This window comes from Leuresthes tenuis, unplaced genomic scaffold, assembly GCF_036924035.1.
Source record: "Leuresthes tenuis unplaced genomic scaffold, fLeuTen1.0.hap1 SCAF_22, whole genome shotgun sequence".
NCBI lineage: Eukaryota > Metazoa > Chordata > Actinopteri > Atheriniformes > Atherinopsidae > Leuresthes > Leuresthes tenuis.
Window position 1 is genome coordinate 17,099,589 of NW_027325376.1, and position 27,829 is coordinate 17,127,417.

A 27,829-nucleotide genomic window follows, 5' to 3' on the forward strand; every position below is an offset into this window, starting at 1 on the left:
GATAAGAAGCATGGTCTAGGTTTTCTAAATATAGATTAAAACCATCTGCATATCATTCCTATTGCTTTTAGTAGGCTGTGGAGTTTTAAATCTGGATTCAGTTAGATACAGTGATATTGTGTAATTTTCTAAACCCAGCTCAGTTGTTATCCCAACTGACTTTAATTCTGTCCTGTCAAGAGTCTGAACTTTTACCTAGTTCAAACTCTGCCATTTAAAATCACATGGAACACACTGGTATCTGTGGACCAAAGCTGAAAACTGCTGTTGCCAGCATCAGTGCAACCGTAGAGTGCAGAGTTGAAGAGTTAAATGACCCCAGTGAGCTGCATGATCTCACTGTCCAAGTCATTTGAGCAATGTATGTTCGGGTAAGTACACATGGCTTGGCTGTCAATCAAATGTATTCTTCAGGACAGCTCGTCAGGCAGTCCACGTACCATTATTCATCCAAACACAGTATGATGAATTTGCTTTCTTAGAATGAACAATATCTACGATACACAAGCTGGTTGTCCCTTGTTCACTGCATTCATTGTTTTTTTCCTTTTTAAAAAAAAAATTTGTATCAATCTGTTAACAATTTTACAGAAAGTATATATTTAAAATGTCTTCGATGTAATATTTATCCAGCATTTGTGATTTAATCCACATACAAATGCAAAATTTTATAATAACAAAGACGTTTAAATGGCCAGCAGTAAAATAAGGAGCCACTTTCTTGTTTCATGGAATTCCTCAAATCCACATTTATACACTTGTGTGGATTATCAGGGCTGTTCTATATGCACGTCTTACACTGCGCAATACTTTACTTCAAGTTTCTGTGTTTTATGTGGTTTGTTAAGCCTCATGAAGGGTGGTGAAAGGAAATCAACTCCAATTATGTTTCAGTGCAGTACGAGGCACAGGCTCGTGATACATGCTTCTCCCTGTACAAATAAACTGAAAAGAGGCCAGAAAGAACAGATAATATAAGAACAAATGCAATCAAAAGAGTGAAATTAAAAAAATAAATGCTCAGCAGACCTGTGGCCGTCCACCGGGGTAGAAAACCGCACCAATGCACTATAGCAAGACAGCAAATGTAATATATTCCCATCGTCTGACACCCAGCAACCGATGCAACCTGACATCTGGTAATGTGGTCTGCATGAGATGAAATGCTGAGAATGTGCCTCACTCCACATGCTTGATGCTTTTGACCTTCACTGCTTTACAAAGAAAACGGACAAAATCCATCCAGAAGACCGCAAGCACGGGTTTCAAATTGTGGAAGCTTCAAAATAACTAGAACAGCTCAATGGTTAAAGAAAACAACAGTTTTTTAAAGTTTTTTTTTTTAAAACTGTTTTATTACAGAATTAGTTTCAACAACCAGATTGTTCAGAGGATTCCGAATCACTTTTATCCTGTCACGACTGTTTTTGGTTAACAGTTTGTGGTTAACATGGAGTGCGCTTAAATATCGCAAAATGACTGATGCTAGCTGGTTACAGTGCATTAAAACAAACAAACAAACAAAAAGTACGATCAGTCGTCTTATTTACTTTCAGTTTATTCCCACTTCTCTCACAGTGTACTCAAGACGCTGAGCCTTTAAACAACCAGCAGTTCAGGGCGAAATGTGTTCATAATCCCGTAAAACAACAGATGAGCGCAAACTTACTGCAATTCTATGAGGTCACAGTTCAGTCAATGGCAGGAACACGTTAAGGCACCTGAAATTCACTTGTTTTCATGTCCATGTGCACTATGTGCTACCTTTGAATGATTAAAAAAAAAAGAAAAAACCCAAACAGCATTCCTATAGTTAAGTGCAACAAGGTTAAAGCATTCAAGAATTCTCCCAAACACGCGCGTTCGCTTTTAAGACATTTCTGACATCTACTTTAGCTTTCTTTCATTTTCAGTTAAGAACTACAAAATAAATAAGAGATAACACATAAATGCATTCAAATCCTTCTTTTCATTATGTACACTGCAGTTTGGAGGCACACGAACGAGTCATGGTTGGTGAGCTACTATTGTGCTAAATAGGACTATAAATCAGGAGTTATTTAGAAAAATCCTTTTGAAACTTAATGTTTAAGTTGCTCAATCAATAATGAAACAAACAAACATGAAAAAAAGAAAAAGAAAAAGAGCTGAGTAAAACAAGGATGGTAAGATTTTGAGGGAAAACTGTATGAATTGCTGCTGAATTTAAAGACCGGCCTTTATGTGGCAGCTGGGGAATAAATTACGCCCATTTAGACAATAAATGATAGACTCCTATAAAAAAAAAAAATCCCACAAATAAGCAAAGGACGAACATGAATCTGTCACTTTTGAAGAAGATCCAACAGTATTGGGACGATATTGTGTGGGCACTGTGTGCACATGCATGGTCATAAAAGAAATACTATGGCTTCAGATGTGTATTCGTCTGCTGCTGGAAACAGATCCTAAAAAAAACAGTTACTCTGCCTTGCGGTTCAAACAAATGACTTTTAAGTTGGTGACAAAATATTTGAAGTTTTAATCATCAGAGCATTTTTAAAATCCTGTTGTTTTTTTTTTTTAGGACTGAGGCTGACATCACTGTGGCTACACTCTGTTCTGATGAAGAGGATTTGACCCTGAGGGCTTTGCATGGTGAACATGTGTAAAAGCTTCCTTAAACTGCAAAGAAACTAAAAAAAAAAACGCCAGAAACAAAAATAAAGAGGCCAGTCAGTGTTGTTAAAGCTAAAAATGACCGTTTTCACGCAGCCTTAGAAGGGCAACAACACCACACTCTGCATTAGCACACACAGTGACAATGTAAAGCAGATACCCACTAAAACACTGTTCCATTTATTCTTACTTAAATATAAAAACTCTTGCATGGTTTTCTCTTTCTGCGGCATCCTCTCACTGCACAGCACATGACCCGCTGGGCAGGAAGTCCTGCACATACACCGCCACCGCCTTGGTGAGGTAGGTCATGCTCCCAAAGCGGCCACTGGGGGCGCTGTCGTACAGCAGCCTGCACATTCCGGTGGACGGGTCCTTCTCCAGGATGTGCTCCTCGGCTCCCAGGTCCTTCTGCAGTAGACAGGAGCAAGAAATCAGTCCGAGTTAATGGCAATAAAAAGATGACCCTGGTGTTTAGAGTTACTGATGCTGACCTGATCCTTGTAGAACATGTCGTTGGCCTGGTGGACGATCTTCTCCACGTGGATGATGGAGCCGATGCTAGGGATCTCCACATCAGCCAGCATGGTGAGGACCAAAATGGCCTCCACCAGCAGCTGTCTGTACTCAGGCTGCGGGACTCTGTTCAAAACTGTTTCCACGTGGACGGAGAACTTTATCTCTCCTGGGGTCATCTGGAGGTGAAAGAAAGGGAGGATGAGAAAAGACAACAGACTAGTGTCATTTAAATAAGAGGTGCGACAAAAAAATATTAAAACTAACATGAAAAAACGTTCTAGACATTCTGCTGCTTCATACTGCCTCCAGGAGAGATCATCGTATATGTAAGCACAGCTAAATTCACCGCACGGACGTTACTTAAATGATGTTTTCATGTTTTTGCACAGATGACTGTGCTGTTATGAAATGAGGATTTTATTAGAGCAGAGCGACAGTTCGGAAATGCTTTAATTCACCTCGAGCTGACAAAGTCTGGCTAATTGTGTCTAACAATTTCTGACAAATTCAGATGTCGGACACTGAAAAGTATGTGAATAAGAAAAGAACAGCATTATTTAGAAATTGGCTGTATTAATGAACACTTACTCTTCCCTGTTTTTAAAAAAAGATGCAACTTTTGAGCGTGTGAAGAGCACCAAGACACATCTGAGTCTAAATGAGCGTATGCATGCAGAGTGATTCTGGTGTGTTAGTCCGACTTGGAGAAGCTCAATCTTGTACGATTTCGGTCAGACTAACATGCATTTAAGTCTGGTCTTGGTCCAACAAACACAATCATTTCTTTTTTGTTTGTTTCTAGTGTCATGCAAATGTACTCGGAGACACAGTTTGTTGCAAAAACGTGACTGTACAGCGTATGAAATGGTTGCCATCTATATTTTGATATTTAGATGTCAGTAATTGTGTCATGCTGTGACTGTGGTTTTCACATAACTTGCTGAGATGTAACTCCATGCATTTAACTTGGACTGTGCCGCATAGTCAATACATACAGATGAAATCCGTGCCTCTATATCCACCCACAAACTATGTTATGCAAAAAAAAAGCTGACCCAGGAACACCCTCTGGACCAATGAACTGTTTCATGTTGCCAACTTTGGTAACGTAATCTAAGAATCAACAGGACAGACAGGTCCCTTTCATTTTTGCTCCAGGATGCTGCATATCTTCCTTAAGTCTGCAGTGCAGAGTGCAATTTTCTTTGCCTCCATCTGTTTTGGTAGTTACAAGTTACAAAACACAATGGTCAACTCTACACAACCTCCACATAAATTAGTGCCCAAACACAGAGGTGTATTCAGACAGAGGCTTCTGCAGCTCTGCTGTAACAGAGAAAGTTACAGGAGGTCATTCCTGTCCACAGATAGAACTCTACGCAATTACTTTTAAAAAAAAACAAAACAGATGCATAATAATAGCCTGTAGATACCCATCACTCTCTCAGAGTAAAGAAACCTTCATATGAAATATCACGAGGAGCATCTAAAGGAACCGGGCAAAATGTAAAAAAAAAGAAATTGGATAATTTCAGGAGCGAGAATAACTGTAAAGCAGGGCAGATTCACCATGGTACTCATATTTTCAAACACTTAAAATATATATATGTATATTATAAATATATATTGATATCAATTCTGTTCCAATATCTGATTCTTGCCTCCTTCTTGTTCTGATGTTCTTTCCCTTTTCCTTCCTTCTTTGTTTGTCACTTTCATTATAACTGCGCCGTAACTTATCGTCACAAACAAAGAAAAATTACGAGAGCAAAGAAAAGCCACAGGGAAGCAACTTTATTTAACCCGGATTTTTTTCATGTAGTGTGTAAAAAAAAGACATGAATCCAGTGGATTTCTCACCTCTCTGGTGGTTGAAGATGGAAGGACAAATCCCTCTATGGACAGGCCGTGGCACTGCAACATAATGCATTTATAACAGTCTTTTAGTCGCCCTCCTATTCAAAATAAGTGTTCTTGTTTGTGTTTTCATCTGTTTTTTTATATATGACTGAATGACACTTTGGGAAAAACTTTTCAGAGGTGTTATGGTGTCATTTCATATCTAATGTGATCTAATTTCATATCTAATTTGCTCAAGTAACTCAGTCAGCTTATGCGATATAATCAGCACGCCACACTCCTCAGTAACGTGTGCAGAGAGATGGTCATCTGTCAGGAAAAACGGGTCAAGCTTTCTTTTAGGACTCTGGAGAACACGCTGAACAAGCTTGGTGTTTGTGTCTTTCTCAGACCTTCTGCAGGATCTTCCACACTTTTTGATAGAAGCCGATAGGCACTCGGTTCAGCGCTCCGTCCAGCCGCCTCCTGCGCAGCCACTGGCCGTGTCTGGTATCCTTGGTAGCCGGAATGCTCTCCGGAATGCCGAGGGACTCTACAGATGGCAGTCTGTACCTCTGAGCAGGGAGCATGAAAAAAGGACAAGTCACTGCAGCTCTGTTTGCTCTAGAGGAACAGTGCCCTCCACCTGCTTTAGAAGCACAATGCAACCCCACAAACTAATTCTGACATCAGGTGCTTGTCATTATGGTCACTCATGCTTCCTCGTGTCCGCTCCCACCCCCTCTGAAGTGTTAATTTCTCAGGATACACGAGGCAGTTATGAAACACATGAATTAGTAAGTAAACGCACATGTATCTCTGGGATACACGAACCAATCAATGACATACGTTAGCATAATGAAAGCATCCATGGTGGCTCATAGCATAAAGAAGTGATTAGTGTCGTGTGGCGTTCACTCGTCCTCCCCCACTCTTTCAAAACGAGAAGAAAAAGAGAAAAATCCAGGAACTGCCCCGATTAGAGGGTCAAAAAATGTCAGACAAAAGCAAATCTTTACCCCAGATTCGTTGTGTTCTGTGTCCATTGACTGAGCTGGAGCACCCTGAGAAGCAAAGAACACAAATAGAAAAAGAGGGGAAAGAAAAAACAAACAAAAAAAAGGGTCAAAATGAAAGAGCCTGTCAAGTAAAAGGGAAATGAATGACGGTTCCGAGCAGCCCAAAAGACGGTGGAGTTCCAACATGCTTGAACCAATCAGGGCAGGAGATGGTAGGAACTGAAGCAGGAGCAGAGCAAATTACCTGCAGGAATTAAATAGAAGTTATTCTGCGAAGAATAAAATATGAGCAAAACGAACGGATTGATTCCCTGTGTTTGAGACCAAGCTTGTCGGGGATTAGTTGGCCCCCACCTTCATCGTGCTACAGCAAGATTAAGAGGCAGCCTTCTGGGGCCCCATTTAGTTTCAAATGACAAGAACTTAAACACACCAGCTTGCTTATCCAATTTCCTACTTCTAAATCAAAAACAAATAATGAGAAAAGTTTCAGCTAACAAATTCTGTACGTTAGCTTACGGCAGCTTTTAGTTTGATGACGTTAATTGCGGCTGATAAAAATGGGCAGATTAGTCCAAGAAACTTGATTTCACTTAGTTAGAAACAGTCGATTTCAATCGTATAATCAATAAAACGATTGGCACATTAGCAATGAAACAATGGTTAGCTGCATCAGTACAGCTGTTAGCAAGCTGTACTGATGTGATATAGAGTTATACAGCAGCCAAAAACATCTCAGTGTAATCGGCACCCTGGGTTACATTCACCGTCACCTTATGAGAGGGCGTCACCGACTGATCGCGCTGAAATGAAGAAGAAAAAAAACAAAACAAGACAAATGTCTAATCCCTTTTTGACAGACTCAAGCCAGGTGCTGGTTCTGGGCTAATGCCACTTTGGAGTTACTTCAAAGGAAGTTTTTAAATACCAGTCACATCTTTACATGTGCATATACACCTGTTTAAACAAACGCTCACACTAGTTCTGCTTTTTTTTTCTTTTTAAAAACATGGGGGTTAAGAAGTCGTTGTGGTCTTACTGGTCATGATTCTCCTATAAACCCATACCTTCAAGGAAGCGGTTCTTGGTTCTAGACCAGCACTGGAACCGGTTTCATGGCTGAGGGAGAACCGTTTTATGTTGCCAACAATGATAAAGAACTGGTTTGAGATTGGGCAGCGGCTCCTAAACAGCTCTGACACTGCGTCGGTCAAAAAGGTGTGACTGACGTCGCCCTAAACACCATCACTGTCATCATTCTGATCAGCACTGTCGCAGGCCACCTGTTATTTCCCCGCACCACGGCAAAATCAACACTTTTAATTGCACCCAGCTGCAGCATCAACTTCGCCATCCTCGCAGCACAGCAAACGACACATTCATATCTCCCCACTCAGCATCACTGATAGCAGCCAGCTGAACTGACTCCTCCCATCGTCATCACCTGGACAGCTGGATCTGTGAAAGACAGGCTCGGTTCCTGGATCGAAACAAAACAAGCAGCATCATTAAACTGAGATTCAGAAAATATTCTTGACCGAGACGCACCGATGGAAATGTCCTTGTCTTATTCTCATTTGGAATATTTAAAAAAAAAAAAAAGTTTAGCGCCTTATATTCTCCTCTAGGGTTTTAGACATTGCAAGCTTCGATTCCTCTTTTTCTTAAGTCAAAGTGGAAAAACCAGGCCGCCGTATTTTCTGGTAAGGATCTCACAGTGCTTATCCTGATCAATGTGTGCATCCCTACTTCTTGATGTCTCCGATTGCGCTTGATCTCTAAACTGCGGAAGCACATACTCTTCTTCTTCTGCAAGTCAGCTCAGTTGTTGACAAGTTTAGAGCCGTTTGAGGACTTCTACTGTTCGATCCGTTTGTGTTACCACAATTGATATGTCCTGAATTTTTACAGTAAATAACCACTTTTTTTATCCTGTGATAGTTAACGTTCCCTCGTGTGATCATCACCTTAAATGGATCCGTTAAGGATAACCTGTGTTCCGCCTGCAACACAAAGACCAGGTTATAAATAAATAACAGACACCACCCAGTTGAACAGATAAGACGCTTAAATCGGAGGCGAGAATTAAGTCGCGTTTCCTCGATTCTGAACCCAGTGGGAGCAGAAATTGAAATCTCCATCTTCACACAATTTTCAAGATTTTAACCTCAAATCTCCAGTGCAGCCCATGCACCCGTCAGGTGAATTAGCACCCACTTTAATCACAATCATCACCTGACTCGGGTCCGTCAAAGATAACCTGTGTTCCAGCTGTAAAAACACAAAAGTCAGTTCACAGCAGTGTTAAAAACACGACCACCTCCTGCCTAAGTCGCCTCGGTTCCCTCAACGGCTTCAAGGTTCTACGCGTTCGCTTTTAGCACTTTTCTTTTTAAAGTTGACCTTTAATCGTGTCTCTAACAGTGTGTTAAAACAATAAAGTCTGGTGTATCTAGTCCTCTGAGCTTTAACTTTCCAGCCGCGGCTTCTTACCATCTTCATGTCGCTCTTCAGTTTACTGATGCCGGCTCTCTCGCTCTTGGTGGCGCCCACGTTACCCAGATGATGAATGGAGATGGCAGGACTGACGCCGGCATCGACCTCTCTTACTGTGGAGAAGGAAACAAAATACACACAAAGCGTAAATGCGGAGGCCTTCATTTCTTTACATTGTGCTGCCAAGCAGCCAGGCTTTCTATTCATATTTGAAAGCGATCATGAGCAATAGTTCTCCAATAGACTTCTGAAGGTCCTTTATTATGAATTTTTAGAAATATGAAAACTGCAACCTTGGACTACAGCTTTGGCATGTCATCAGATAACTTGGACGACTAAACTGCTAAAGAAAACAACATTGATTGTCTGTACAGCAGATATGGTCCCTGGTCTTTTATTGAACGCAGGACTGTAACGTCACACAGCAGCTCCTAAACCTTGGCATATCTCAGCATAGTGTGCTTTGTGTCCTTAAAGAATTAAAGAGGTCACAGAGCTCATGACATCATCCTGGGTCACAAGAACCAACTCATTATCTCCCTCCGTCATAGTTAAGGGCAGAGTAGGAATCTTTGCTTTTGCTTTGCTTTTCCCAGTCTATGGACAGTGACGACTTTTTCACCGTTTTTGGTCCAGTTCTTGAACGGGAAAATGTGCTTCATTTGTTTATCAGAGTGGAGGACAAAAGACCTAAAAAACTGCCTACAACATATGAGCAATCTCTGAAAGGGAAAAAAATAAAAAATCTACCCAAGACCTGACACAGGACCTGAGAGATGCCCTACAGCAGATCCATCTACCGTTCAGCGAGGCCTCATCAGTCTCCATGGAAGGGTGGCTGTCAAAAAGCCATTCTTTAAGGGGAACTCCGGTATTTTTAAACCTTATTTCTGGCATGAAATACGTTTATCTACTCACCGAGAACAGTTTGGCGAAAGTTGGCGTTCTTCAGAAGCTATTTAGATAACAAACATGTACTGTAGCTCTGTTAGCTCATAGTTACTGTTATGTGGCTACTTGCGGCTATAGGAGAGCTAACGGAGGGAATTCTACACAGGCACCCTACTGGGACCACTTCATCCACACGCCCCCTGGAGCACAGTTTATATACTCCTTTCTCTGTGACAGTCGGCTAACTTCACACGGAGTTAGTTTTGTGCAACATGGCAGGATATTTATCAGATTTTGACAATGTGAACAACGACTTTGAGTAAGATGGATGTTCTTACTGGAGTGAATGAGTTGTGCTGCAGCCATGCGTGTCGATGAATATATTGGTGTATTGGTGAAAGTATTGGTGAAATAAAGACAGATAATGCCTTATTTAGAGACTGCATCGTTTTTGCCCCATTCACTCCGTTATATGGATCGCGAGTTATCTAAATACCTTCCGAAGGACGCCGACTTTCGCCAAACTGTTTTCGGTGAGTAGATAAACGTATTTCATGCCAGAAATAAGGTCTAGGTTTAAAAATCCCGGAGTTCCCCTTTAAGGAAGGGAAATAGGGAGAAAAGGCTGAGCTATGCCAAATGACACAAGAAGTGGACTGAAAATCAGTGGCAACAGGTCTTATGGAGGGATAAATCCTCCCCAGAGCCCGGACCTCAACATTATTGAAGCAGTGTGGGATCATCTGACAGAAAACGGAACAAAAGGCAGCCGACATCCAAAGAAGAGCTTTGGGATGTCCTTCAAGGAGCCTGGAGAACTATTCCTGAAGACTGCTTAAAGAAATTACGAAAAAGCTTGTCTCAGAGGGTTCAGGCTGTGTTGGAGAATAAAGGTGCTCATACCAAATATTGACTTTGGACTCCATTAACTCCATTTCTGCATACATATCTGAAGTGTTTGCCAGTGTTAAATTCCATTGGTTAGGGCTTTATAAGTAGTGCAGTTAAAGGTTTTCCTGCAATGACCACGCATTCAGAAAACCTAACGGGGGCAACGGCATCGGGTGTGTGACACAGTTCCCGTTTGGTTCTTATGCTGCGTGAGATGAGAGGACTGACCGCTGCGCTGCACTCCAAACTCCTTCCCGCTGAGGATGTGGTGCAGCAGATTCTTCAGCTCGGACGGACTGAGACTCATCAGGCTCTCAGTGGCCTCCTCTCCTGCACAAAACACAAGCACACACACAAATGCACGTCAATCTGAGCAAACAGGCTTTTATCTGGTTGCACTAAAAATCATTGTGTTTTGGAGTGCAGGTGAGAAAAGATCTGCTGTCTCAAAGTCCCATCAGCTTCCTGTCTTACCTGAGCAGTTGAGTGACTGAGCCAGTTCAGTGGCCATGACCTGGATGATGAGCCCGATTCGCAGCCTGAACATCTCGCTGAACAGACTGGGCTGAGTCCTAATGCTCATGGCCAAATACACCATGATCTCCTGGTGGGGTCAAGTCCAGTTTGTTTATGAAGCACATTTAAAAGCAACTGCAATCGACCAATGTCCTGAACATTTAAAAAACAAAAAAAGAACAAAGGACGATGGTTTCAAACAGGCTTGAGGAAGATGAAACCCACCTGAGTAAGAATGGCCACGCTGACGTTGTTGTCGCTGGCTTCATCAATGAGAGCAGCCAGCTGGTCCGGAGGTATGGGGGCGGTGATGGTTTTCTCCCTCGGTTCAGGAGGGAGGCCCACAGTCAGGTGCTTCTGGTGTGCCAACAAATCAGAGCAGGCCTGACCAGAGATCACAACCAGTTAGAGAAGAGTGTTGACGAAATATGAGAGGGGCAAGATTTTTTTATTTTCTTAATCTGGGCACCCCTACATTAGCTTTGCACCATTCCTACCCCCAAAATGTTTATAATTAGTTCAGAATGAGGGAGAGAAGGAGGGAAGATGTGGCTGAAGTGTGTTCTGACAGAAAAGAATTCCTGCAAGCAGAGCTCAAGACTACAGGACAAAAAGAGTAGAAAGCTACTAACATCAGTAAACATATAGCGCTTTTTTAAAATCTTTTATATAGCTTTGGGGGAGTTTTAAGAGTTTTAACACTGCAGATGAGCCAGAAAACATGGCAACCGGACCTGTAATATCTACACGCGTGTCATACCGAGTCGAGCTCCTCCACCTTCTTCTTCAGCATGCCAGAGATCATCCTGATGAGGCCCCAGTGTTTAAGATCGCCTGCCTTCTCGTAAAGTTCAGTCAGCAGACATTTCACCGTGGAGCCTTTACCGTGCAGCTGGGTGTCCCACTCCATCCCCCTAAACAAAGGGACAAACACAACGCCGAGGCTTTGTGCTGCGGTTCCTTCACCAGTACAACGTCTTCTGAAATTCTCATAGACCAACATTCACTTCACAACTGAACAAAGACAATTTCATTCGATGGCAGCGACACGTCTCAGTAGATTTGGGACAAGGGAAGCAGAGTCATTCGACAAAATCATTCGAATTTGATTTAACTGGAGGAATATGCTGCAAATAATTAGGCCGAGTCTCTCAGAAGTAAAGATCTGCAGAGGATCAGCAGCCTGCAAAAACCTGTGGAGCAATTTCAGAAGAATGTTCCGAATGTTCCATTAAACATAATATCGAGCATCATCACAAAGACTCAGAATCAGCGCTGGATGCCAGTGATCCGCTTCTTTTTAACATTCAAACGACTCCTTTAAAATCTCACTTGTCTTTGAAGAGGATGTAAAGTATATCAGCCTGGTCCTGGAGATTTTTTGTGTCTTTTAGCAGCTGGACCAAAGCGCTGTGGTTGATGGCTCCGTTGGCATCTTTGGGGATGCCGCCCTCTATTGTGATCTGCACGCCTGAGCTCTGGATAGGACAGAAACAGGGGGGGGGTAATGAATGACAAGGGTGAGCAAAAGATGAGAGTGCTCAACCCCTGCGAAGCGCATGCAAACATTTAGAGGTAGAGCGGGAGCGACGAAAGAACAACAAGAACCTGAGACTCTTCTTCAGAGGTTTCTGGGAGATTCAGGTTGAGCGACGCCTGACGAGAACGAAACAGCTTGCTTGGCAGGTACATGTTGACGTCTGGACAGAAAAAGATTTTAAAAAGAGTATCATGGTCTCAGAACCCAAAAAAAATACCACTTCCTTCTTGAGTGTCAGCTGATTGGTTGACTCACTCTGTACATTGAGCTCTTGTGCCTTGTTCATCAGGGAAACCATGTCCTTGGTTTTGGTGGCTGCAGCCTTGAATCTGCCCAGAGCTCCCAACTGCCGCTTGGGCTTCTTGGGGGCAGATTGAGCCAACAGGTGGTCCAAGTACTGCGCAAGGTCGTCCGCCTCTGGGGGAGGGACAGAGCGGAGAGGGATGAAGGCAGGTGGAATACAGAAAGAAGAGAAAAAAATGTTTTTATTTCGTAAACTCAGAAGATTCGGCTCACCTTTCCTTAAGGACAATAAAACTATGGCAAAACTATAGCATTCAAACTAAACCATCCAAATTGTCCAAGTTTACGATAATAGTCTGAAGATTTGCAAGTGATTTGTTATTATTTATCATGTGACGTGCAGTTTTTCCGAGGATTAGTTCACCCAAATCCAACAAAAATGTTTGTTTTTTTTTTCATTTCACATCTGGGGTTAAAATGTGTTAAAATCCAAATCTAACTGTAAATTCAGAGATATTGCATTTGCTGTTGTCGGTTTATCATCTGAAGTGTTACCACACACTGAGGTTTGCAGAACCTTTAAGGTTTTCTACATTTTTATCATGTTTAGGTTCGGTTCGTGTTTCCTCTCATCAGTCTACGCCCAAGTCTCCACAATAGCAAAGCAAAGAAAGTGAGTGTTTTGTCAGTGAATTAGAAAAACAGACAGAAATTCCTGTTTGTAAGGTATTCAGAGCCTTCATTATGACACGGCTTACTTCTGCCAGTGGTTCTTGATATGCTTCTACAACTTGACTGGAGTCCAACTGAACAAACTGCATCCATTTAACACACTCCTGAAGATACCAGATTTCAAATGTGATGTGTGTTTTTTTTTTCCTTTTATTCGAATGAACCTGATGCCAAACACCAAAGAAAAAGCATTTAGTCAAGGCGCAGATTATAAGGATGTGGAAAAGTTTTGAAACCGGCACAGACTTCCTAAATCTGGCTGCCAAACTGAGCAATAATTAGGGACGGGCGATTTTATCGATACCGCGATATATAACGATATTTTGTTTCCCGATAAAGTATCGATTTTTCAGCTGCGAGTATCGATTTTTTTAATCAAATTTTATTGAAAAGTCAGAAGTTACAATTAGTGAAAACACAGAACATTAACATAATGCGAAACAATGCTGGGGGGGGGTCACATTATACAAAACAGTGATAAATTAGTTCATAAAAATGTTATATAAAGTGCAAAGCTCAGTGGTTTTGATGTCTTTTCTGTTTATAGAATGTATGATTGTTGTAATGTATTGTTTGAGCTCCTTCTCAAAAATTTTAAAAAGATGGTTTGTGATTAGAGAATTTGGATTTGTGTACATGGTATTTAACAAGTAAAACATGTAATATTCACAACATAAACATGAGTCTGCGTATGCTGAAGACATGTTTGTGACATGTTTGTTTGTTTGTTTCCGTTTGTCTGACGGTGTTGTCCTTCCGGTTCAAAGGACGGTCCACCAGTCCAATCAGCGACGATTTATGTCAAATTACACTGTCCCTTTAAAATCTTTCAGAAAATTATGTGTATTAAATCGTATTAAATCGTATCGAATCGAATCGTTGGCTGAATGCCGTGTATCGCATCGTGAGATTGGTGTATCGCTACAGCCTGAGCAATAATTATAGATTATCGTCAATGAGATCCAGAACAACCAACAACGCAGCATCTACCAATAAGGCCTTTGTTGTTGAGTGATCTGAAACCAAAAACCAAAAATCAGACGCTGGGACAAAAGAATGATGGCCCGACTACCGAGAAAACTTCAGTGCTACAGCGACCCGGCCGCAGTCTGGACCGGAGTCGAGCAGAGGAGCATTGGAGGCGAATGAAAAAAAGCAAACTTAAAGTACACCGAAAAGTAGCAGCAACCCAGAAGACCCGAGGCCATCACTCAAAGGTCAAAGGTGCTTCAACAAAGAACCGAGTGAAGGGTCCGAGCACTTTTGTAAACGGGATATTTTGAACTGTCTTTTTCTTTTTTGTCAATAAATAAATAAAAGAAAGTAAAAAGAACAGAAAAAATTATATATTGAACTAATGAAAAAAAAAAGATGACAAACTTGTTTGCTTTGTCATTGTGGAAAATCAAACCCATTCCAAAGCCTGAAGTTTTGCATGCAATGTGTATTCAGTGTAAGGATTGTATCACATTCAAAGTTTTCGTGTCATATGCACAACAAATCCTATTCTTTGCCAGTGTTTAAGGATTGGAAGCAACTGCAGACTTAGAAAAAAAAAGGTTAAGAGTTTGTGTGTATGAACAGTTGGGTGATCTGACCCTTTAAATTGTGTCACAATCAAACCACTTATCGACTACGATGCATTCAGGAACACGCAGCAGGCATCAGACAAACAGTTCTGAAGCTGAACCAGTCGTGCAACAAAACCAAAGTCTGCTCATGCTTCTCTCATTCCGCCGCTTCAGTTCGTCTGCTGCTCAAAACAAGCCAAGCAAAGCCAACACGACTCAATCGGACGTGCAAATACCTGTCGTGTTAACGAAAACCTGATGGCAAGTTACCCCACGGGGAGTCCCCAAAGTTAAGAGTCCCCAAAGTTTCCACAGAATGGGAAAAACTCAACAGCAGGAAGGTCAGTGATGAAGTGACAGAATAAAGCAGGAACTGGTGATAAATGGGAATCAGCAACAGCTTGCTCAGTCTCCCGGCGTGCTTCTGCTAAGGTTACAGGTAATTAATGTTAAATTTATGCTCCCTTTTTTGGGAGAGGTTGGGGGGGTAGTTGGTTAGCTCATTTCCATCATATGAGTCAGGAAATATTAAAAGAAAAAGGAAAACACAAACATTGTCCTGTCTATGTTTAGAGGGTCTTGTGCAATTTTGTGTCTTAGTTGGTTAACTGTGGTACCAACAGTGCATAAAGGCAAGAGAAGACTCCTTTTCCTGTATGTACCCACATTCAACTCAACAGTCAGGGATCATGTCTGCATTTTAAAAATGTATTCTACCAGGAATGCTCAAAACTGACAATGAAAATCAAAGAAAAGCCTCCTAGTGAATCCAACTTTTCCACAGCTGGTGTCACCATTCCTCTTCATCATCAATCCATCGCTTTGTTTTCTTACCATCATCACAACGTAACTCATGCACGTATCCATCGCCGTCACCCTCATCATCATCATCATACTCTTCGCCGTGGCGGGCCATGCTGCCAGAACCCTTACCGTCCAGGAAGCTGAGGTGAGCGCAGCAGGAGGTGGTCAGCAACTCCGACAGCTTCCCCGTCTGGATCCTACAGAGGAAGATGAGGTCTGTGTGAGAAGTTCTGCGAACGGCAAAGCCTGGAAGCTAAAACCAGGACAATCTGTTAGAAATTCACCTCGCTCCTCCATAATATCCATCCTGTAACTTCTTCAGTGTGGATAAGACGGCAGGGTCCAGGTCTGTGTGATCTTCAGCTGAAGCACAGAAACGATAGCTCAATCAAAGTGGTTTGTATCACGCATGGAACCTATTTGATTCTCAGGCGTCACCCAGCAGGTGCAAAGATTGTGTTGTGATTGCTGCTCACTCAGCATGGTCTGTGAAATGGGGAAAGTGACTGTTGGCCGTCCAGTTATCCTCCATCTGGATGAGAGGTAGGCGATTTCTGTCCTCAGCATCTCCACGATCATTTTGTTGTCCAGCGCCAAGTAGAACTGCTGGTGGTCGATGAACTGAGAGGTTTTTAGAGGTGAAACGGAGGGAAGAGGAGGAAACAGAGCTTTTTAATACGAGCTGAAGAAAAACATTTCTTTAAATCAGGGGTACAGAACTATGACAATATCGTGGAGTCATTTTGTTGGGAAGAAAACCACCTGAGGCGTGAATGAGAAGATTGTGTTTCTGATGATGTAAAACTTGGAGGTTCCCAGCACTCCTATTCTCCTGTAGGGTCGTCCCGTCAGACCCAGCCTCGGGTTGCGGCCTGAAGCGAGTCGGGGAGAAAAGACTTGGAGAATTAAACACTTATTCTCAGCCGAGACCGTATCCATTACTGCTATTAGTTATTTTCAAGTAAATGAAGCTACTAATGCAGAGCTCTGACTACAAGATCAGACACATGATCTTGCATGTTGACCACAAACCACTCATCTCTTGAGACCTGCTCCCTGACATCACAGACTAAATGAACATGTCTTTAAATGTAAAAAGCTGTTGAAATGAGCCCTCTGTGGGCAGATGACAGTAAGAAAAGCTTTCACCTCACCACGGGAACATATTAGAACCGTCACAAGCAAATATACACTTATTTTTATACATAATTTATTTGACACCCTGCTGTATATTGGGATTGGAATTTTGGAGCTAGCTGGCACACGACTTTCCTTCGGGATTAATAAAGTTCTATCTTATCTCATCTTTTTAAATCATGAAACAGTTTTCATATAGCTGACAGCTTTGCAGACGGATAGAAGGAGATTTCAGCCTTTCGAACGTTAGATTTTTGGAAAACAAACCAACTTATAAGATAAAAAGAACATTTGTGAGCCGTGATGATCGAAACCATCCTGAGATTGTACCCAGTCTGGCGTAGATGTGGCTGAGGACCCTGGAAGGCTGCACATGTATGGGATGGATGTCGGCCACCGTTTCCACCTCTATACCGTTCTTCATCAGCAGCTCCTTAATCTCATCCGTCTCAGCCAAGACCGACACTGGATGAAGGGGGAAAAAAATGTTTTACGGCTGGCGCCAAAAAAAAAAGATAAGAAATACATCGAGGAGGAACTGACCCTGTACGACCACGTCAGGCTTGGGGATGGTGGAAAAACGTCGATTAAGAGGGTCAATCTCTCCGGGGGCGAGAAACCCCTGAAAATGAATCGACATAACAAATCAATTGTTAAACTTCCCAAATGAACAAGCAATCAGTTTGTTGAACTATTGTTAAAATAAATAAATAAATAAATGTGCTTTCAAGTCTGTGGTTGTATAACAACATGTTACAAACCTGTGCAAAAAAACATTGTTTTTGTTGACATTGTTTGAAGCCATCTGTGTGGAAACTGACCCTAACCCGAACTTAAACTTTTTTTAAAAAACTTGCAATTTGAGAAGTTTCTCCACACGTAGCATTTCAACAGCAAGTTTGTTTCCGAAAACAAAAAATCAAAATTAAAATCAGAGCCATCTGACGTGTTTAAAAAAAAAATTAAATAAAAAAATTTAAAAATTGGCTAATTGACTGTTGGCTCTTTGAAAAGCAGTGTGAAGAAACTGATGCAACCGATGCAACATCAGTTTTAAAAAGCATTTTTAAAAAATGTTTACGATTTTAATGAAAAGATTTACAAAAAAATTTATTAAAGCGAGAAGAGGAACAGAGTTTAACACAACTCCAAATACTAAACATTACAAGTGAAGAAAGAAAAGAAAATATGTCTTATGTTGGAAACTGATAAACTATCAATAACTTTCCATGAAACCTAATGTTTTTGGGTTTTTTGCTGATTAGTCTACCATAGCCTCATGGTTTCCTGGAATTAACCCACCTGTAAGGGGCTGTACAATTTCTTTACATTTGAAACAAGCAAACCGAAACTTAATACTTTAAGATGCAAATATAGCTGACCAAATCAATGCCAACTAATAGGCAACATGCCCATTGGCTGACAAAGATGTCCACTAAACGTTTCATATGTGGATGTTACAAATGCCAAAGAGGCAACGAGACGTATCGTTACCGTTTTGAAAAGAGGTCAGCTATAAGGATACTGTGTGTGTGTGTGTGTGTGTGTGGTTGTGTGTGAGTGTATGTGTGTGTGTGTGTGTGTTGCTGCAAGAAAACACAACTTGTAAAGACAGCCAGCGGAGCAGAGCTAATGCTAACCAAGCCAGCTGCTAAACAATCAAACGGAAACTTGTCTCGGTGGAGATGTTCTTCATGTTTAGGTGTGAGAATGAAAAAACTGCTCACCTCAGCTAAGAGTTTTCCCAGGATGTACAGAGACTGTCCCCATTTCACGGGACATTTACCCATTGGGACCCTCTCTACTGAGTGAGGGTTCATATACTCCTCCTCTACCTGTTTTAATTAAAGGAACACATAACATTAAAGTAACACATAGACATACAAATTCACACTTGTAGAATTAGAAAATATCAATATTTCACAAGCCCTGTTTATATTTGTCCATTCTGGATGATCTGATCGCAAGCACACAGCTCCATGCGTTCCTGCCATCACAATACGTCCCAGCATGCATCCTGGGTGAATACTTTTCCATATACATGCAGCCTTAGTCACACGCAGTCAGCTGTCATCCCGGTGGTAACTCCTCTTGAGGTCATTCATTCACATTTGCCTGTCCACTTGTGATCGGATAACCTAGAATGATTCTTAATATCAAAAGTAAGCCGCTGTGTTATCGTGAAGAAAAGGCACTACCTTATCAGGAGGGACACTATAAAGCTCTGGCACCAGTCGAATCCCATCTTTCTGTTTGATCAGGATCCCCTCCAGTGCCTCCTGATACTCCTGCACCTGGATTGTTGCAAAGGTCTCATCTGTTAAAATCCACTGAGTATAACAGGTGTGTATGTGGACCATGGAAACGCACATGAGGGTGTGATTTACCTGCTCGTGGCTGTTGCTAAAAATGCCATCCAGTATGAGGTAGGTCCAGAACAAAGGCCACTCACACTCGATGTTCTCAAACAGCTTTAGCTCCGCGGACTCGTAGTACAGTCTGTTTGGGTCCTTTACAGAAGCAGAAACACCAGTCAGCTCAGTGTGTGCAAGAGAAGATCATTGATTGGCTGAGAGGGAAATCATGTTTTGTCCACTCTGAAAACTTTATTTCTTGTGAAAACAGAGAACATAATCATATGCATCTAAGGATACATGTGCATGAGCTTTTCTAAATGACATCTGCATATCTGACGATATACATAGGTCATACAACATAATTGGCTTTGACGTTGCAATCAGCACCAGCCATTGTCCCAGACTAAGCTAGCTGTCACTCATATCTCATGCTTACAGATTAATTCATTTCTGTTATATGTGGCCAGTTGCAAACATTTGACTTACTGAGCCCAGTGAAAGTAACTTCAGCAGAACATTCGCATAAACTCTGGCGATACAGCACCTTCCCGTGAGGTTGTGCGAAGGTGCAGAATTGTTAATTATCACATAAATGCTGACTCTCTGATTTTGCAACTTTAAACACTGCATTTACAAACAGTCCAGTTAGTCTGTCTCTCAGCTTAAACATGACAATCAGTCTGATAATGTCCGTTAATGACTTAATCAAGTTAAATATAAGTTTACTTACAGAGTATTCTCTATTCCAAACACCTTGAGACTAATTTTCTAATCTGTGGTCCATTTTCTGCAGCACAAGCTGCCTGCATGCAAAGTCCTGTGGCAGCACAACACATAAACTGTGACCCCGTGGCTTTGTTTGGTGGCATAACACGCATACAGCTTCACAGGTTTGCAAATATACTTTGCCTCGGAAAGTCAAGAATCGGCGATGAATCTACCTTTTAGTGGATTAGTTGGAAGAATGTCATTGATTCACCTGCATAATGGTTAAATATGACAGCTAAAACAGCCACAACTCATCAACATTGTGTCAATATGCGATACACTGAAATACTTTTTAGATGGTGGTGGAATCGGTACCGACTTACAGCCATTATGGATCAACTTCCACCTTCCATGTAAGCATGTTTCTTAAAGGATCTATGACAGTTTTGGGGACAGGGGGGCTCACAAAGGCCAATAATCCTCAGGGGCTTTTTCTCTGGTGACAAAACAAGTATGTAATGGTGGGTTACCAGGTTCTGCTTGTATATTAATATATTAAACCCATTACTGCACACTTATATAGTTGGACCTATTACCAGACAGCTACATCCCAGATTGTTTCCTTCTGGCTGACAAAGCCCTGATTCTGAAGTAGGAGCTAAAAAAGACCCTCTAAAAGCAGATCACTGAACTACATTGAATCAGACACAAAAAAGGGGGAACTGCCTCCATAGTTACAGCCTCTACGAAAGGTTTCTGGTCCTGAAAGCACCTTATTTTCAAGATTTTCAAGGATCACGGACCAACTCAGTGCGCCACTTTGCAGGTCCTTTACCTCTTTAGGTGTTTTGTGTCCGTCTCTGAGGAACCTGCAGCAGCCGTATCGCCCCTGAACAAAGAGAGCAGGGGTCAGAAAAAACACGGTCATCGAAAACATTTACGAACTATAGAGCGTAAAGGTTTCTGTGAAAGCTGCACCAGAATCCTGTAAAATAAGCAACGATTTGGCCGCCCCCAGCACCGTAAAATGTACACTGAATATTTGTTTCTTTTAAAGAAAAAAGGAATTTGAAGAAGCTTAAGGATCTACTATAGACTTTTTACTTATTTTCAAAATTTAAATGTAGAAAATATAAATATTTGATCTACGCTGAAACTGATGATTATTTGTAGTCCTACGCTTGTGCCCCATGGGTGATGAATGTAAGCCCAAGTTGCATCTCCCTCCTTACTTACTTGCAGTTTAGAAATGATCTCCTCCTTTGTCATGTTCACGATGCTCATGTCCTCGACGGCGAAGGCAGGGTACGTGAGGATGGCCAAGACTCCGGCGTCCACCTCTTTGGAGATGGACGCTCTGGGCAACATGGATGTCAGGATGGACTGAAAGGGAGGAAAATGAAGCAAAGTGGGGGTGACTTTGAGTGAAAAGATGCTGAAAATACTTCATAGCGTGACACAAGACTGCTTGTGTGTACCTGGCAGTGCTGTATGTCGTCGGCGAGGGCGTGGACCACAGATCCGGGTCCTCCTTTGGCTCCGAACAGGTTGAGTTCATCTAGCGCCTCCAGAGCCGCCTGGAGGACAATACAGCGAGGGTTAATAGTATGACAGGTTGACAGATATATGATTGCACATCAAGTAAAAAGGTGGAGCATGAGTTGATGTGCAGAATAGCCAACAGCGTCGGTCACGATTTAAAACACAGTGTAATAACATACCATGTCAAGTGCAACTGAAAGCTACTTCATTCAGGGCCTCTGTTGTGAATACTAATAAATGTATGTCATTACAGAGCAGGGGACATCCTGCAGTGGTGCCCGTTTCCAAAGTCTTAAATTAAACTGAGTGTGTCTGTGTGTTCACTGCAGTGGGTACTGCGAGTACTAAGTTATTTCAGAGTGAGAGGCCATTCTTAGAAGGCCAAAGAGAACCCGATACCTGCTGTTCACTGCCAGCCAAGGACAGCCGCAGACACAGGAAGAGTTTGAGCAAAGCGACAGCATGTTTGTGAGTCATTTTAACGCTTCATTTTCAACAAAACTATTGAAACCACGGATTCCCATGGACTGAGATTTATTTTTTAGGTGGAGCTACCAGCAGCCTGTAAAACCCCTTTAAAAAAAAAGACCATATTAAACCATATAGACCCCCCCATACACTAATATCAAGACACGCTACTGCTAATCAACTCTCGGCACCAAAACAAAGCCGTCCTATCAGATCCTGGGTCAGCATGGAGCGTGCGGGTCGTCTAAATGTCAGCGTAAAGGCCGCCGCAGCGACTGGGATCCGTCTACCGTGCCAGAGATATTTACTGCAGCACCTGTTTCGCCTCGGTGCTGAGATTTTCAGCTCTCACTGAGACCGTTTCCCACTGTCCTCCTGAGCCTGTTGCCATACTTCATACTCGTACTTTACTCAAACTGTGCGCTTGTGTATTAACCTTGGCCATGCCTATAGAGCTGGCATTAATCTCAGTGATGCCTTGGTTGGTTTTATCTCCTCTCTCCCACATCCCATAGTCCTGTGGGCAACCAGAAAAGAAAAACACAGTAAGGGTAACGTAACCAAACACCGGCTGCTACTGCCTTTAGGGAAGTGCAGCACTTACAGCCACTTTGTAAGCTGCCTCGATGTAGAACATGAGATTCTGAACCACGTCCACCTCATCTTGGGTGTAGATGATGTGAAGACCTGGCAAATACAGAGAAGCACAGAGACACAGGAACGTTCACCCATAAAAAGCACATCATTTTAGTGGCAATTGTCAATAAAGGCCGATAATAAACAGCTGCATCTAAGTGAGAAAGCGGCTCATACCGGATGCAGTCATCTGAGCCAGGAACAGCAGGAAGAGCGAGGTGGCGTCGACCTGCAGGTGACCCCACTCGTCGTCACCGACAACAGTGGCGCAGGTTCTGGTGTTGTACTTGGCGTGGAGCGAGTCTGAGGTACTTCGGCTGTATTTAAACTTCTCCACCTTGTCTACCTGCGGATGATAAAGGTGGGGAGAATTTCTGATTTGCAAAAAAGCCACTGGTACTCAAATGACTTTTCAATGTGACCAAACAAGTCGCTTTTGCGAAAGATTCATTAATCCAATACTTTTATGTTGATGGATTTGGCAGACGCTTTTATCCAAAGCGACTTACATAGAGGATATAACACCTAACACCAAAGCTAACAATAAGCTACATAGAAGGAAACCATTAGCCAGGCTCTGTCAGAGGTGACAGAGTAGAGATAGAATGCAGGCATAGAGGGAAGTACAGAAAGAGAAAGTGCAGTAGAGGGGGTTGGGAAGTACAGGGTAAGTGCTAGGATAGGAGATGCTCTCTGAAGAGCTGGGTTTTCAAGAGTTTCTAGAAGATAGACAGGGACGCCCCTATTCTTGTAGCGCTCGGTAGGTCATTCCATCATCGTGGAATGACACATGAAAAGCGTAGTGTAGGCAGTGTAGTGTAGGCTACAGGACAATCCTTCGGCCGGAGGGACCGGGTTGTGACATAAGCCTTTGCGAGAGCATTCAAGTAGATGGGAGCCGTTCCATTAAGCACTTTGTAGGCTAACATCAGTGACTTGAATTTGATGCGGGCGGCTATGGGTAGCCAGTGGAGCTCAGTGAACAGAGGGATGACGTGTGTTCTTTTAGGCTGATCGAAGACCTGACGCGCCGCGGCGTTCTGGACCATCTGCAGAGGTTTCACAGCACAGGCTGGAGACCAGTTAGGAGAGCATTGCAGTAGTCAAGGCGGGAGATCATAGCCTGCACCAGGAGCTGGGTGGCGTGTTGGGTTAGGTATGGCCTGATCTTTCTAATGTTTAGCAATGCGAATCGGGCAACGGAGGCAACATGATCTTTAAAGGTCAGCTGGTCATCCATCATGACACCCAAGTTTCAAGCTACCTTTGATAGAGCAAGAGATAGGGATTCAGTTTGGATGCAGATGCTGTGGTGTATGGTTGGTTTGGCTGGGAAGGCAAGCAGTTCAGTTTTAGAGAGGTTTAGTTGGAGGCGATGGGCTCTCAAGTGACTCTGGTTTCTCAATGTCGCGAGACTAGACTTGTGAAAGTAGTCTAACGAGATTGGGAGATGCGATAAATAAACGCAGGTGATGCAGAAAAATGGAGCCAGATCAGAGTGCATTTAGTGATCCGATCAGTTTTAAGCAGGTCAGTTTGCACCAGGAACCTGTCGTACAAAGCAGGTTCAACATACCCAGATTATCCTCTGCGCTGGAGCAGATTAAGTTTCCAGCATGAGTTACGGTGCTGAACCGCGGTAAGAACTGAACCATCTTTGCGACACTGCAAACCCCGAGTTGAACCTGAAGTTATCTCCATAAGCCACTAATCCCGCTTCGTAGTACAGGCCCCTGGCAATACAACGCATCTCAAGTCAGCACTTGTGACTGAATGCAAATGCCCTGCTCTGTGAAAAAATAACTTAGGATACAAATACTTTATGAGGCTCAGTTAAGTGAAAGATACGACATGAGAGAAAAAGTTGATAAAAACACAGTTTTCACACATGAGCATCAGATATTTGAAGGAAAAAAAACGCAGAATGCTCTGTACTATTTGCTCACAAGTTCTTCCACTGCCGCACCCCTTTAATATTCCGGAGATTTCACTAAAGAGCTGGGTGGGAAATCAGTGGAAGAACTCCGGAGAACATCTCTAGGACGTTTCAGGACTCCAGCGCAGGTGTGAAAATGCTTTTCAACTCTTCAACTTTCTTTCATTCTGAGCCACTCTCAGCTCACGATAACAACACGGTCGGCTGTAAATCCGTCTGGACTCTTTGGCAGTTTGGCTTAAAATCCAAACTTGCCCACGGGGATGCGAGCACTTTTCTTGGACTTATCTGACACTCAAAAACAACAGAAGTCAAATAAACGCCTCAGTTGGAAAAAGAAAAGAGAAAAACTTTAGCGGCATCTTACCTGCCTCAGTATGCACTGGAGGACTCCTCTCATTAGCTTGACCACACTCTGCAAAGAAGGACGTGGTTAAAAAACACAGAAAAAGAAAAAAAAAACAAGTTTAAATCTTCATCTCACGCGGACGCACACCCACCTGCTCCAGCTCGTAGGCCTTGGCCTTGTCTTCGTCCCTGTCGGCGTTCTTCCTGTAAGCCAGGCTGAGGGCCCACACGGACACGATGCTGTAGACGTTGTCTCTGACCCAGGCGTCCGGCATTTCTGTGCTGCCTGGAAGAAGACCCGTCACCGGATCCTGGAAAACACAGACCGAATCGGATGACAACTGCGGGACATTGTGCTGCAGGAGTGTGTGTGTGTTTTTTTTTTTTTGTTAAATGGGGGAAAAAGGAGAGAGATTAAAAGGAGTTTGGGTCTGCCATTTCCAAGACCTTCAGAAAGCCTGGAGAACTAATGCTCAAGACCACTTTCAAAGATTACTAGAAAGGGTGGCTCGAGACTTTTACACAGTAGTGTATCTAAAGCTGGTCGGCTCGTTGCCAGCCATGGCTAACAAAGCTGAAAACCAGCCAAATGCCATGAAGTTCCATGAAGAAGGGCTACAACGGAGTCGTCGATCATGAAAAAATCCAAACTCTGCCTTTACGAGACTAAGAAAACCACCAGTGGTGACCGTAACATGAGCAATTTTACAAAAAACCTGCAGAAAATGGGGCCGTCTACAATCAAACACGGCTGGAAACACATTAAATGCCCTGAAAAATGTCCTAATGTTTGATTCTATCTGTGACATTTTTTAAGGATTATATGCATTTTCATTTGATATGTTTTATTCTGAGAAAAACCTGAAGTTTCTTTCTTTTTTACAGATCCCGTCTTGCTGAAACTGCTGCCCAGAGAGCTCCTGACAGTTCAGCTTTTCTTGCGGTTGGCTGACTTTTGATTGCAGCCCATTGAGACACCGTAGCAACCGGCTCTTTCAACATCAGGGCAGCCATCGCCACCGTCGCAGAAAAGTCACAACAGGTGGTTTGTGGGTAACTGAGCACATAAACTGCGAGGAGAGTTAAGATATTGTAAGATCTTGTGACTGACGTGCCAAAGGCAGTGTGCGTTAAGCTGTTTATAAAGAAATGCTCGGAGGCAGCACAAGGACGTGCTAACCCACTAAGAACGGAGGGACAGGCTGCAGAATAAAGTGTAATAACGGTGACTCTTGGCTATGGGAAAGCTCTGCTCTCAGTGAGCGAATGTGATGCCTGATGCAGTGAAGCGGACAGAACAACCAGCTGGCTTTGCAGCCAATTGGGACCGATTCAAAAGGTGACCTCACACTCCGTTCGTCCACTTTGTTCCATTTGCAAAACAATAAAGCAGAGTTCTGAGATCCTAACAGCCCCAAGGGCTTTTGTACGGGAGGACATTATGTATGCAAGCCATTTCCAAAAAAGTTGAGACATTCTTCATAAGTCAAACCAAATCTAAAATGTAATTATAGTGAACCTGTGCGTCCAACTAAATGATTTTCAGTGTCTATTGTATGTGGGTGGAAAACTGAAAAAAAAACAACTTGATGCTGGCAACATTAAGAACGCACAAGCAACAACGTTCTGGAAGATCGGACAATCAGCAGAGTAACTGGTGGCAGGTATGGGCGCCAGGGTTCGTTATAAAAGGAGCATCCACGGACGGGTGGTGGCTCACCACGTTATGCAAAACTCCATCACAGAATCATTAATAGCTTCTGGAAAACCAATGAAAGTGCAAGACTGCACAGAATTTTGGTCTTTAAACATCTACACAGCATAGGTCACAATGTCGGTTGTCAACATTAATCTTCCCAATTTCTCTGGAAAAGGTGTTTGTAGTTTTCCACATAGTTTTCCACTTGATAGAACTTTCCTCATCCTGCACTGAATGGTAACACGATCACAACAATCTGGAAATTAGTGGAGATATGAACATATCTGAAAATTCTGGAAACCTTCTTACCAGAATTAATCAGTAAAAGATTCTGACACGACTGTTTAGATGCAAATCGTCCAAAGGGGTTAATGGATTAGTAAAAATGTTAACCAAATTCAAAGAGAAAGCATGGATAATAACATTTGAAAAAAAAAAAAGTAGAGCTTTTGGGATTTGTTTTGCAAGGTTCCGCAAACATCAAAAAAGTACTTTACAAATGTGTTTTCCAACAAAAAACAAGACATGAACTGGGAGCATTGAATTACTTGGTATGGAATTATTGCAAGGCTCCATAAGCTAACATTACTTTTATATCCGGTTATTAGGCGCTCACATAAAATGTCAAAAATACGTCCACTTCACAAAGTCAGACATTAAACCATAGCTCCACTGCAGTCGTTGAGAGGACACAGAAATATGCAGAAATGTGCTTGACAGAGCACAACAAGCTTGCGAAATGTCACTTCACGACACCCACTGCATGCATGAAAACATCAGATTCGCACGCGCCGCATTGCGTGCAGCTACGACAACGTCTCGGCTTAACAGTTGAAGTCGTAAAATATAATATATAAAACAAGTTTAAACACGTACTTGGTACCGCAGGATAGTTTGTTGCACTACCCGGGCATAGTTGTCCAGTTTAACGCCAGAGTTGCTCCTACTTCTCATTCTGACAAGTAAACGTTTCACTTCTTCAGGTAGAAAAGGACAAAAACTCCTTAATTCCTGGGGAGGAAGTGCATTTCTTTGCGCTTTTCTGACCACCAAAAAGCCGAGAAGGCAGCTCTCACTTCGACCAGTAAAGCTGCAGCCTAGCTGTGAAACAGCTAAACGGCGGCAGCAACCGGAGACCGAGCAACAAAAGCAGTAACCTGAAGCTGCGGTAAATCAGTCCCCGGAAGCAGCAGTGGTACCGGATGTACAGATACGGTTCCTTCAAATTAAAAGCACGTCGGAAAGGAAACGACACGGTCGTTAACTCAAGCGTTAGACA

The 27,829-nt window shown here is 42.6% G+C and overlaps 1 protein-coding gene across 8 annotated transcripts; it reads right to left on the reverse strand.

The window, feature by feature from the left end:
* Positions 1-1,542: 1,542 nt before the first annotated feature.
* On the reverse strand, positions 1,543-27,718 carry phka1a (phosphorylase kinase, alpha 1a (muscle)). 8 transcript variants are annotated; one of them, XM_072376784.1, is made up of 31 exons: positions 27,427-27,713; positions 25,004-25,162; positions 24,871-24,918; positions 22,745-22,913; positions 22,536-22,618; positions 22,368-22,448; positions 21,400-21,498; positions 21,158-21,304; positions 20,757-20,810; positions 19,244-19,366; positions 19,055-19,150; positions 18,584-18,691; positions 17,400-17,478; positions 17,187-17,321; positions 16,482-16,591; positions 16,196-16,340; positions 16,004-16,082; positions 15,849-15,916; positions 12,625-12,786; positions 12,438-12,529; positions 12,162-12,307; positions 11,590-11,743; positions 11,055-11,213; positions 10,788-10,917; positions 10,542-10,643; positions 8,529-8,644; positions 6,036-6,080; positions 5,430-5,591; positions 5,038-5,091; positions 3,153-3,353; positions 1,543-3,069 (listed from the first exon to the last, which is right to left on the reverse strand). In XM_072376784.1, exons 1-31 carry the CDS (start codon positions 27,502-27,504, stop codon positions 2,896-2,898), a joined length of 3,558 nt encoding a protein of 1,185 aa, XP_072232885.1. In that variant the 5' UTR covers positions 27,505-27,713; the 3' UTR covers positions 1,543-2,895. The 8 variants fall into 8 exon arrangements, with proteins under 8 accessions (XP_072232885.1, XP_072232883.1, XP_072232884.1 ...); XM_072376782.1 differs by having other exon boundaries at positions 15,750-15,916; XM_072376783.1 differs by lacking the exon at positions 6,036-6,080 and having other exon boundaries at positions 15,750-15,916.
* Between the last annotated feature and the right edge of the window lie 111 nt (positions 27,719-27,829).